Source organism: Phaseolus vulgaris, chromosome 8, assembly GCF_000499845.2.
Source record: "Phaseolus vulgaris cultivar G19833 chromosome 8, P. vulgaris v2.0, whole genome shotgun sequence".
Classification (NCBI taxonomy): Eukaryota; Viridiplantae; Streptophyta; class Magnoliopsida; order Fabales; family Fabaceae; genus Phaseolus; species Phaseolus vulgaris.
The window spans coordinates 37231090-37242415 of NC_023752.2; the positions used below are offsets into that span (position 1 = coordinate 37231090).

The 11326-nt window shown below is 47.8% G+C and overlaps 2 protein-coding genes across 2 annotated transcripts; both read left to right on the plus strand.

The window, feature by feature from the left end:
- Positions 1-956: 956 nt before the first annotated feature.
- Positions 957-2267, plus strand: LOC137825049 (uncharacterized). Its single transcript, XM_068630722.1, has 3 exons — positions 957-1273; positions 1366-1664; positions 1711-2267. The coding sequence occupies exons 1-3, from the start codon at positions 957-959 to the stop codon at positions 2265-2267; spliced, it is 1173 nt and encodes a 390-aa protein (XP_068486823.1).
- Positions 2268-4167: 1900 nt separating this feature from the next.
- LOC137825050 (uncharacterized) lies at positions 4168-4584 on the plus strand. The gene has a single exon (XM_068630724.1). It carries the CDS (start codon positions 4168-4170, stop codon positions 4582-4584), a length of 417 nt encoding a protein of 138 aa, XP_068486825.1.
- Positions 4585-11326: the final 6742 nt, after the last annotated feature.

Sequence of the window (11326 nt, forward strand, 5' to 3'; positions counted from 1 at the left end):
GTAATCAAGTCAGATCAGGAAGAGGCCCGAAAATGCTATGAAAATAGCCTGAAGACAAAGAGAGGCGTGGTCATGGTGATTGAACGACCACCCGTCTCAGATTCGCGAATGGAGTTAGAACCCTTGGAAGAGGCGACGCCCACGGAGTCCACGCCTATCGAGGCCACACCTGCAGGGGCGACGCCTATAGAAGATGCGCCCAGAGAAGAAAGATACGGCGAGACCTCGCCCATGGAAGAAGCGTCATGGGAAGCGACGCCCGATGCATCCAATAGGGCGACGCCAATAGAAGAGGATCACAGAAGTGAGTCTCGTGCAGAGAGCGTGCGGGATAGGCGACCCCAACCAGTAGACAATGTGGTGGAAAGGCAGATAGGGGGTAAGATGTTCAACTTGGGACGTTTGTTGAGCCTAGAAGAACAAGAGGAAGTGGCAGCTGTGATCTCACGCCACTTAGATGTGTTCGCATGGACCGCCTCAGACATGCCAGGCATCGACCCGGGTTTTTTGTGCCACCACCTTACCATGGACGCCAAGGTTCGCCCTGTACGGCAGAGAAGGAGGAAGTTCAACGAAGAAGGATGCCTCGTCGTGAAGGAAGAGACGCAGAAGTTGCTAAGCGCCGGGCACATCAGGGAGATACAATACCCTGAGTGGCTGGCCAACGTAGTTCTGGTGAAGAAGGCGAATGGGAAGTGGAGGATGTGCGTCGACTTCATAGATTTGAACAAGGCATGCCCCAAAGATTCGTACCCGCTGCCCAACATCGCGCACTGGTGGATAGCGCCTCGGGGTGCAAAATGCTGAGTTTCTTGTACGCCTTCTCAGGTTACAATCAGATCAAGATGCACTCAAGAGATGAGTGTAAGCCGGCGTTCATGACGGAGACATGCAGTTAATGCTATAAGGTAATGTCGTTTGGGCTGAAGAATGCAGGCGCCACCTAACAGAGGCTAATGGACAAGGTCCTTACACCTATGCTGGGAAGGAACGTGCAGGCCTACGTATATGACATGGTGGTGACTTCGCACGAGAGAGGGCAGCACGCAACAGATCTGGAAGAGCTGTTTGTTACCATATCAAAGTACCGCCTCAAACTAAACCCAGAAAAGTGCGTTTTTGGCGTGGAGGCAGGGAAGTTCTTAGGATTCATGCTCACTGAGAGGGGGATAGAAGCGAACCCTGACAAGTGTGCAGCTATCATCTCTATGAGGAGCCTAACCTCAGTTAAAGAAGTTCAGCAATTGACTGGGAGGATGGCGGCCCTGTCGAGGTTCGTGTCTGCTGGAGGGGAGAAGGGCCACCCCTACTTCCAGTGCCTAAAGAGGAATAACCGTTTTGCATGGACATATGAGTGTGAAGCAGCATTCCTCAAGTTGAAGGAGTACTTGACGACGCCACATGTGCTTTGCAAGCCACGGGCAGGTGTCCCCCTTCGATTGTACTTTGCAGTAACAGAGTGGGCCATCAGCTCAGTGCTGGTCCAGGAGCAAGACCAAGTGCAGAGACCTATCTACTTCGTAAGCAAAGCCTTGCAAGGCCCAGAATCAAGGTACCATTCGCTGTAGAAGGTGGCATTAGCAGTAGTGTTCTCAGCCAGGAGGCTCCGCCATTATTTTCACAGTTTCACAATGGTGGTGATGACAAATCTCCCCATCCAGAAAGTACTTCAGAAGCCAGATGTAGCTGGGAGGATGGTTCGCTGGGCAGTGGAGCTGTCAGAGTTTGACATCCAGTATGAACCCAAGGGGTCCATCAAAGGGCAAGTCTATGCAGATTTCGTGGTAGGGCTCTCACCAGGAGGAGACCCACAAGAGGTGGAGTTAGGGTCACAATGGATGCTCTTAGTGGATGGGTCCTCCAACCAGCAGGGGAGTGGCGCTGGAATAATCTTGGAGGGGCCTAACGGAGTGTTGATTGAGCAAGCCTTACGCTTCGCCTTCAAAGCAAGCAATAACCAAGCGGAGTACGAGGCGCTGATTGCTGGGATGCTTTTGGCCAAAGAAATGGGTGCTCAAAGCCTCTTGGCGAAGACTGATTCCCAGTTGGTCACAGGACAAGTAACAGGGGAGTACCAGGCAAAGGATCCACAGATGGATGCATACTTAAGGTACATCGAAGTATTGAAGGGAGCCTTCGCTGTGTTCGAGCTGGTGCATGTCCCTAGAGAGCAAAATGCCAGAGCTGACCTGCTTGCCAAGCTGGCCAGCTCAGACAAGGGGGGAAGGCAGAGGACAGTCATCCAAGAGACGTTCAAAACGCCGTGAAAATTCGTGGCGGACAACAGGCTCTTGAACACAACATTATATGAGAAGGAAAACAACAATTCAAGGATCAAAGAGTGCTTAAACAAAGAAAACGAAATTACATCAACAAAATAACAAGCTGAAAACAGAAATGGAATCAAGGAAGCTTAAGGAGTCATCAATGGAGACATAGCCTTCCAAAATGATGATCCAAACTCAATAAGAGTGCTATTTCCTTGTAAACTTCCATGGAACAAGATATTAAACACAATTGAATTGAAAACAGAAGGTACCGAACAGAAAAATGAAGAACAGCATAAGAACACCAAACCAATCGGTGGAAAGAATGAAGAACACTAAGAAAAGCTAAACTACCGAATGAAATTGAGATTGGAGAAGAAAGGAAGGAACACTTATGGAATGAAGCTCGGCTGGATTGAGAAATTGGAACTGCATCACGCCACTTGGAGTCTTGTTCCAAGATAAGTGAAAGGAAGCCGCCACTTGAAGCTCTCTCAATTTGAGTAGAGTTTCTCTATATCCAATTTCCAATTCTGAATTTTACAAGAGCCCACACCTCTATTTATAGTGTGAGGGTGCTGAAAAATAGGTGGGAAAATTCAAATGAAACTCATTTGAAATTCCCACAAAAAACAAGTCACATGGGAGGTGTGACATTTTTCTACTATGACACCTCCTAAAAACTACACCTACACCTACTCTCCTAAGTCACATGGACAATGTGACTTTATTTTACATATTCACACTCCTTTATTTAATATCCACACCTCCTACAACTATACAAGAGTAATTCAAATGATGCTCTTTTATTTAATGCTTGGCCTTGGGCTTCTTGGGCTTGGGCTTTGGGCTTGGGCCTCATCTTTTACAAAGACTAATAAGAAGAACTTTAAATGCTTTGGTCCTTGTCCATTTCATCTATTGATAACATCTTTTTGATTCTTATCAACATTAGCGCAGCAAGAGGAAAGCCAAGGAGCCATCGCTCTTTGATTCAAGATACGGCGAGGGCACCCCGCATCAGCACCTACGCGGCCTCGCCCGAAGGAGAGGAGGGCGTGCATATATGCGCCTTGGAGGAATGCGACACGTGGATGACGCCTTATAGGCGATACATTGCTGATGGAATTCTCCCAGCAGAGCCTGGAGAAGGAAAGAAGATAAAGAAGAACTCTGCAAGGTACACCCTCGTTGATGGAGTGCTATTTAAACATGGGTTCACACATCCAATTCTGACATGTGTGAGTGGCGACGAGTGTACGAGGATCATGTCAGAGCTTCACGAGGGGATTTGCGGAAGCCACGTGGGGGGAAGATCATTAGCTTCCAAGGTGATTCGCGCAGGTTTTTATTGGCCATCAGTGAGGGAAGATTGTGTAAGATACGCCCAGCGATGCAAGCAATGCCAGATGCATGTAGATTGGCATAAGGCACCTCCGGAGGAGCTGAGATCGATCTACAGCCCATGGCCCTTCCACACATGGGGAATCAATATTCTGGGGCCTTTCTCTCTAGCGATAAGGCAGATGAAGTATTTGATAGTCGCCATCGAGTACTTCACGAAGTGGATAGAGGCAGAACCAGTGGCACAGATCACAGCGCATAAGGAACAACACTTTGTTTGGAAGAACATTGTGTGTCGTTTCGGGGTGCCAAGGCGTCTCATCTCAGACAATGCACTCAGTTTGCGAGCCAACAGTTGGGGAAGTTGTGTGCAGAAGTGGGAATCAAGCAGGTGTTCGCATCAGTCAAACACCCCCAGACGAATGGACAGGTAGAGTCAGCAAATACAGTTTTGTTGAGGGGATTGAAGCGAAGGCTTGAGAAGGCTAAAGGGGCGTGGGCAGAAGAAGTACCAAGAATAGTGTGGGCTTACCACACCACGCCTCAATCTTCCACGATGGAGACGCCTTTCAGCCTAGTATACAGGTCAGATGCCATGATCCCAGTAGAGATCCATGAGAGCTCCCCACGTTTCCTAAGCTTTGTGGCAGAAGAATCCAACGAAGAGAGAAAGGTGAATCTATACCTATTGGACGAGGCCAGGGAGGAAGAAAGGATAAAGGCTGAAGCTGTGAAGAGAAGAGTAGAGCATCAGTACAGCTCTAAGGTGAAGCTGCGACAATTCCAAGTTGGTGATCTAGTCATGAGGAAGGCTCATCCTTACGAGTTGGAGAACAAGTTTTCTCCCAAGTGGACCGGACCCTTCAAAGTAACCAAAGCCAAGGGAAACGGTTCGTACAATCTAAAGACTCTAGAAGGAGGGCCCATTCCACGCAGTTGGAATGCGCCCAATTTAAAATTTTATTTCAGTTGAAAGTTATGATTCAAAGTTATGAAACACATAATTGTAAAGGGGACACTCTTTTTCCCTCTCGGGGGTTTTTTAACGAGGTCACCCAAGTAAAAAAGAAAGTTCAAGTAAAGCTTTGTTTCAGTTTTTCCCTCCCACACGATGTAAGAGCAAAGATTAAGAAACAAAATAGAGACTCAAGGTGTCGCCAGGCGTAGGCGTCACCAAAGGGAGGCGTCGCCAAGATAAGGGAGCAGACGTCAAATTCAAAGCAAGTAGCAGGAGCGCATGCTCATGCCCAAAGATAAAGACAAAAGGTACGATTAGTATAAGTTAAAATCTGGGTGTCTAGTCCCTGAGCAGGGGTTAAGGGATTCCTTCGAGACGTCCCCTCCTCAGGTATGAATAGCTAGCCCCGGTGTCTGGTGTTTAGACACCTTGCAAGGAAGTGGTGGGGGGTGTTTCCTTCGAGTGTGGGCATCAGGCAGTAAGAAGTTTCGGAGCAGTGGAGAACCAGGTCACTTGGTGCAGATACACGCAGCTGAGGAGAAGTGTCATCCTTCGAGAAACCTTCTCCTTGGGCGTAATCGCCAAAACCCCCGATCATCTTGGTGTTTAGACACACCAGGGACGATACGGTGATGCTTACAGCACGCCTCTCCCTGGGCGTGGGCACCAAGAACACTGATCGCCTTGGTGTTTTCAGACACCCTGGGGACGAAACGGCACTACCTCCGGGTGGGCCTCTCCTCAGGCGTGGGCACCAAGCGCGCAGAGAAAAGGGCTAAGTTGCTTTGGTGTTTAGACACCCCGTGGACGATACGGTGCTACTGTAATAGGCCTTTCCACGGGCGTGCGCATCAAAGCGTAACTTTGTCCCAAGTGTTTAGACACGCTGAGGACGATATGACCTTGCGTTCAGCAGGTCTCTCCTCGAGCGTGGACACACAGTACAGATCAGATAAAGCCCTCCCACGCCCTCGAGCAACGTCGAGGCCCCAGAAGAACAGATAAACCCTTCTCGCCCTCGAGCGACGTCGAGGCCATAGAAAAGATCAAGTTCTCCGTCGCCCTTGAGCGATGTAGAGGCCAAAAAAGAAGATGAGACCCCTTTTTCATATTAAGCGATGATAGAGCTAGCGATGCCTTTGGCAATAAGCGCCTGGGAACTCAAGACAAGTGAGTAAAGAGCAAGAAGAAGAAGAAGCATGAAAACACGAGTTATCAAAGACAAGAAAAATACGCAAAGTTGAATTCTCCTTTGCCCTTGGGCAATGACGAGGCAGGCGACGCCTTCATGAGGAAGATTCCTCGTAGAAACGAAGGCCAAGTGAAGTTCTAAATGAAAGTTCAGGAGAAGGGTATGTGTTGCGACTAAGAAAGGAAGAGTAAGGAAGAAGGTCACGTGCTACCTAAGGAATTAAAGCCCAAAAGCGATGAATAGATGTATCGAGAGTAACACATTCAATATAGTAAAGAAAACAAAAGCGGATGAGAGGTACAAGAAAAGTTGAGATCGCACAAGAATTTAAAGGTAACATCCCAAATGGCATCTAAATAAATAAAGATTAAGTGTCAGAATTGCAGATGAAGTTCAAAATATTGTAAAATACAAATTTTCAAAAGGAAGATCAATCAAGGGCAGTTCATTCTCCGAAGTCGAGGGGCACCACCTTCCCCTCGACGATCTGGTTGCCAGGATCGCAGTTTGAAGTATTGATCTCCGGGTTTTCGCACGTGGCTTGGGCAAGAGCCTCTTTGAAACCCTCCTCAAAGGTGTTGGCCATATCCTCGAGCAGTTCTTTGTTAGACCTCTCCAACTCTTCAATCCTGAAGTCCTTGGTAGCTAGCTGCTTGTCCAGAAACTCTTTCTCCACCTGAACTTTGTCAACCTCAGCTTGGAGAAGGTTGAAAGCCTCGACTTTCGCAGCCAGCTCCCCCTCAGTCTTCCCAAGTTTCTGCTCTCGGTCAACACAGTGGGCTTCCAGTTTTTTCTGTTGTGCCCCAGAAGCCTTGGCTACCTCTTCAAGATCGACGATTTTCACGCGGAGAGGCACCACTTGGTTGAGGAGTTCAGCATTAGCTTGCGCCACCTCGTGCAGTCGTTTGTTGGCCTCCTCCTTCGCCTTTTGCGCCACCCTCAAAGAAGTTTTGTAAGCCTCTTCTTGGCGCTCCCAGCCGCGGGCCAAGACTTCTTTCTCTTCCTTTTTTCAAGGCCTGGAGGGTGGAAGCCTCGATTGCCCTAGCCTTCGCTTGCTCACGTCAAGTGCTGGCACAGGCCATGAAGGCACCCATGTAATAGAACACGCTTTCCTTCAAGGGCCCTTCAGCTTGGCCGCGCGGAGCCATACTACCCAGGAAGTTCTGGAACAGGTGTTGGGACAAAAGTGGGCTCAGTCTCAGTCCCACCCTCCAAGGCCGAAGGTGGAGGGGGTGAGTTGGCGCTCGGAGGGTGTTCCCTAAGGGATTCAGTTCCGAAGGAGGAAGAAATGGTGGGGTTTGCAGCTTGAGGAGCAACTTGAGTGGTCCTTCTCCTTTTGAAGACCTGCCCCCCAGCAGAGTCCTCCTCGTCATCAGAAGGTACCACTACCACCCTTTTACCCTTGTCAAGAGGGGCTGGCGCGGCAGCGGCTTCAGCCAGCGCAAGAGGCATGGCCGCGATAGGAAGTGCTGAGCTTGAAGGTTGGTTAAGAGAAGGAGGGGCTGGCGAAGATGATGGAGGTGAGTTCTGGGGGCGAAGGTTGGGGGAGGTAGGAGCAGTCTCGGAGGTTGGGGGTAGAGAATCCCCAACCCCTTTCACTGAAGCATCGCCTTTGGACTTCGGGATTTGAGCAAGCCTCAGCCTACGGTGTTTGTCCATCCTCGAATCTGCACCAAGAAGATATATGCAGTAGGGGTTAGACGCAAGTTAAGTTATTATACAAAGAAGGGCAGATAATTCATGCACTAAGTAAGAACAAGCAACGGCAGTGAATAGAAGGTTATAAGGGTGGCTCTTATACTTATGTATTTCGCGAGGGCCTCGGCGTTGTACTCGAGGCTTATCAGGGTAGAGGTGTTGAAAGCCCCCACGCTGGCTAGAATTTGGCAAGCCTCTCGATCGGTCGAGGACAGCTCGTCAAGGGACTTGAGCTTCGTAAGCTTCACTTTCTCCACCCAGTACAAGGGGAAGCCGTCAAGGGCGGTGTGGTCGTAGTCAGAGCAGCATACTCTGAAGAATTTGCCCTTCCACCCCTTGAAGGACTGTTGAAATAATGTCAGGAGGACCCTTCCAGATATTCTGCTAAAGCTCACCCAGAGGCTTTTCCCCTGCTTTTTCACTTCGAAGAAATGAAGGAAGATGTCGACAGAGGGGGGCATGTCCGAAGAACCCGCACAGAATGTCGAACGCTTTGACAAAGGCCCAACTGTTGGGATGTAGCTCGGCTGGGGCGATGTTAATTTCGGTTAGTAGTTCCCTTTCGAACCTCGATAAGGGCAGGTGCATCCCGATACGTTTGAAGAACACCTGGTAAAAGTAAAAGAAGGGGACTCCATTGTTGGCCCGCTCGTCCCCACATACAGGCTCCCCTGGGGTACAGGGGAGCACTGTTATGTCCTCGTCATGCCTTTTCGCGAAGGCGCGATAGTCTTAGACGCTCAACTCTCCTATGTGATCCCTCCAGGCCTTCATGGAGGTCAGGCTCGAGTACTCATCGAGCAGCTCGTCGGGAGCCCAAAGGTAAAGGGCCCTGTAGTTGACTTTGGGGGGTGGAGGGTTGGACGTCCTTTTTGTACACGCCATAGTTTGATGAAAAAACTGAAGAAGGAAGAAAGGAAAAAGGTTTAGCATATGGGGTTAAGACAGAAAGGGGAAGAGAAACCCTAGAAAAACCCTACCCACGCGAGAAATCCTGAAAAGAGGGAAGAACGAAGAGATGTGGAGGAAAGGAGAAGAACACAAGAAATGCAGAAATGTAAACAGACCCAGGCAGTTATGAGATCAATACAGTAAAGTGTAAGGGCGATCGGAGTAGAAAAACCGTACCTTTGTATTTGGAGTGTAGAAAGGCAAGAACTTTCGAAGGGAAGAAGAACGCAAGAGTCGCAGAAGTCGCAGGGAAGATGAACAGTGCAGAGAATACGAAAAGTGATGGAACAGTGCCTTGAGCGCGCGTTTTCGAAAGTTATAACGTTAGCTTGAGAAGCGCTAGCGACACTCGTCCCTGACTGTAGGATCGTGCCACGTGTCGTGAGATTAGCACACAACTTAAAACGTCACATCTTCAGCGCAGAGAATGTCGCGTCAGATGCTCAGAGAACGTCACGTCAACTGCTCAAAGGAATGTCACGTTAGCAGGAATGTCACGTGGATGATAGGGCGAGGCCTTAGTCTTTTTGCTTAAACAAGTGTCAGCTCAAGTCTAGGGGGCTTCTGTAGCGTCCCGTCCCCGGGCGTTGACCAAAGTCAAAGTCAACATATGATCGGACCCCTCAAGGGGGCCCAAGGGAAGAAAGTCAACAGGTTGACCGCTTAAGGCGTCGCCAGGTGTAGGCGTCGCCAAGATGAGGCGTCGCCAAGATGAGGCGTCACCAAGGTGAGACGTCGCCAGGAGTAGGCGTCGCCAAGATGAGGTGTCGTCAGGTTAAGGCATGGACGGTGCCACCCCCGATACCCATGGGTAGGAAAAACCATGGAGGGGGCGACACCGCGAGAGGCCTTAGTACCTCAGAACAGTAATAAAGAGAAGAGAAGGGTGGCTTAAAGGCCATAGTTCTAGTACCAGTAGGGGGTAACCTGACTCGTGAAGTACCCACACCACCAGTGGGAGACCCTTGGGACAGATACGACCCGTGAGAGGGCCACGCCCAGGGGAGAACCACGTGCATGGTACGAGAAAACGGTAGATACGCTCCCAGGGTGAGTGACTAGAGGTTGGGGCGCATGAGTTGGCACCCAGAAAGTCACCCCCTTGCGCCATATGCACTTCGAGAAAGGAGGACTTACACGATGGATTATCCCTAAGTTGGGTTACGACGCTGTAAGACCCTCCACAGAGAATAGCGATCAAGTCTGAAGAACACGTGGCAGTAATTACTGGAACATCAATGTTTTCCTGAGAGTTCGCTAAGGTACGCATTGATTTAGTTTACGTTTCGAACGCTTTAAAGCACTTTAAATGCTTTAAATGCTTTAAACGTTTTAAACGCGTTGAACGTTTTTATACGCTTTAAATGCGCTTTAAGACGCTTTAAATGCTTTGGACGTCAGATGTTCGCGCACCCACTGTACGCACAGGAAATTAGGGAAGAAAGCACTAGTTACTTAGTTATTTGACCACCTTCAGAGCATCCATTCACGGTGTTCTGATACGGAGGTGTGTCCCTTTGATATTTCTCGCTAGCTGACTTGATCGTCGGAGTGCAAACGGCCGCGAGGGCGCCCCTATGTCCACTTCTTTTCAGGTACTCACAGACGGAGCAGAACGAAGGTGCCCTAGCTCGCGAGGACAAGCCACGTGTGATTGATTTGCATCGGTTGAAATGGAAAAGGAGTGGCAACAAAATGACTTATATATGGAATGGAAGAGATGCATGATGCAAAGCAAGGTTTGTTTCACGTTGAAGCTAGTGAGAAGAAGAGTTTCTTCTTCTAAGTTCCCTAGACTAAGCTTGAACCCTAGCAAGAGTGAGAGTGGGACTTTTAGAGAGTTTATACTCAAATTGGCAGAGTTCCTTTACTACAATGAAGTATGAATTTACAAAAGGCAATGCACTTATTTATAGGCTAAGAGAGGGAGTGGAGGGTGTAGGAGAAACTACCCTAACCCTAGCTTACATGGCAAGTTAGGGTTAGCGTTTGAGCCTTGCCACCCAAGCTTCTACAAACCCTATCTTGCCATGCAAGTTAGGATTTCTAGAAGTATCCCTTGTGCCTCTAGCTTTCTAGGTTTAAGGTTTTCATTCTATTCTAATTTTCACCCAAAATAGAAGGTCAAAGAGAATGAAAAACCCTAGTCTACTTTTTACATATTTTTGTACAAAGGGTTTTGGTGCAGAATATTTGTTGCCTTGCAAAGTATCCCTTGTGCTTCTACTTTGAACCTTCTTTTTGGGGTGGTTTTCTTTATGTGGATGGTCCTCCATCACTAACCCTAACTAGACTCTCCTATCATATTTACATCCTATTATACTAGGCCTAATACTGTTGAAGATGGATGTCGCCCCTTCAAGACAAAGTGTTTGATGAAGCCAAATGTGTATTTTACCTTGGTGTTTGTATTTGCTTTGAGGATATCTTAGGTATAGATTAGAGGTTTTTAAAGTGGCCTTTTTGCTGGATAACCTACCTCTTAACCCTTAACCATGTGATAAGATCAAGCACAAGTTTTCTGAAAATGTTTTTCACATGTTTTGTCAAAATATCCTTTACTGCATAGAAAATGAATCTGTTCTTTTCTAAATGAATAGATTCATTTTTAAATTGATGTCTTGTTAAATGTTTTTTGAAAATCATGTTTTATGCATCAAGTATCTTGACTCAGTCTTCATACTATAAAAAACGACTGAGTTTCATCTGTTCAAAAGTCCCTGTTATCTTTTTTAAAAATGAATATGTTTTATCTCAAATAAATAGATTCTCTTTTGAATATGGTGCATGTTTCTTAAAAGGTTCTCACAACTTTATCTTTGCACCAAGTTGTTTGACTAAGTCTCATACAACTAATAAATCTCTTTGCTCTCAAAAATAAATATGTTCATTTTATTTTCAATATGTTCTTTTTAT

What these genes read in the sequence shown, in the direction of transcription:
- LOC137825049 (XM_068630722.1), top strand. Translation starts at nt 957, where the DNA reads ATGGACAAGGTCCTTACACCTATGCTGGGAAGGAACGTGCAGGCCTAC. An exon ending in AGGATGGCGGCCCTGTCGAG is followed by an intron (nt 1,274 to 1,365) that starts GTTCGTGTCTGC and finishes AGTGTGAAGCAG; the next exon opens with CATTCCTCAAGTTGAAGGAG. An exon ending in CAAATCTCCCCATCCAGAAA is followed by an intron (nt 1,665 to 1,710) that starts GTACTTCAGAAG and finishes TTCGCTGGGCAG; the next exon opens with TGGAGCTGTCAGAGTTTGAC.
- LOC137825050 (XM_068630724.1), top strand. Translation starts at nt 4,168, where the DNA reads ATGGAGACGCCTTTCAGCCTAGTATACAGGTCAGATGCCATGATCCCA.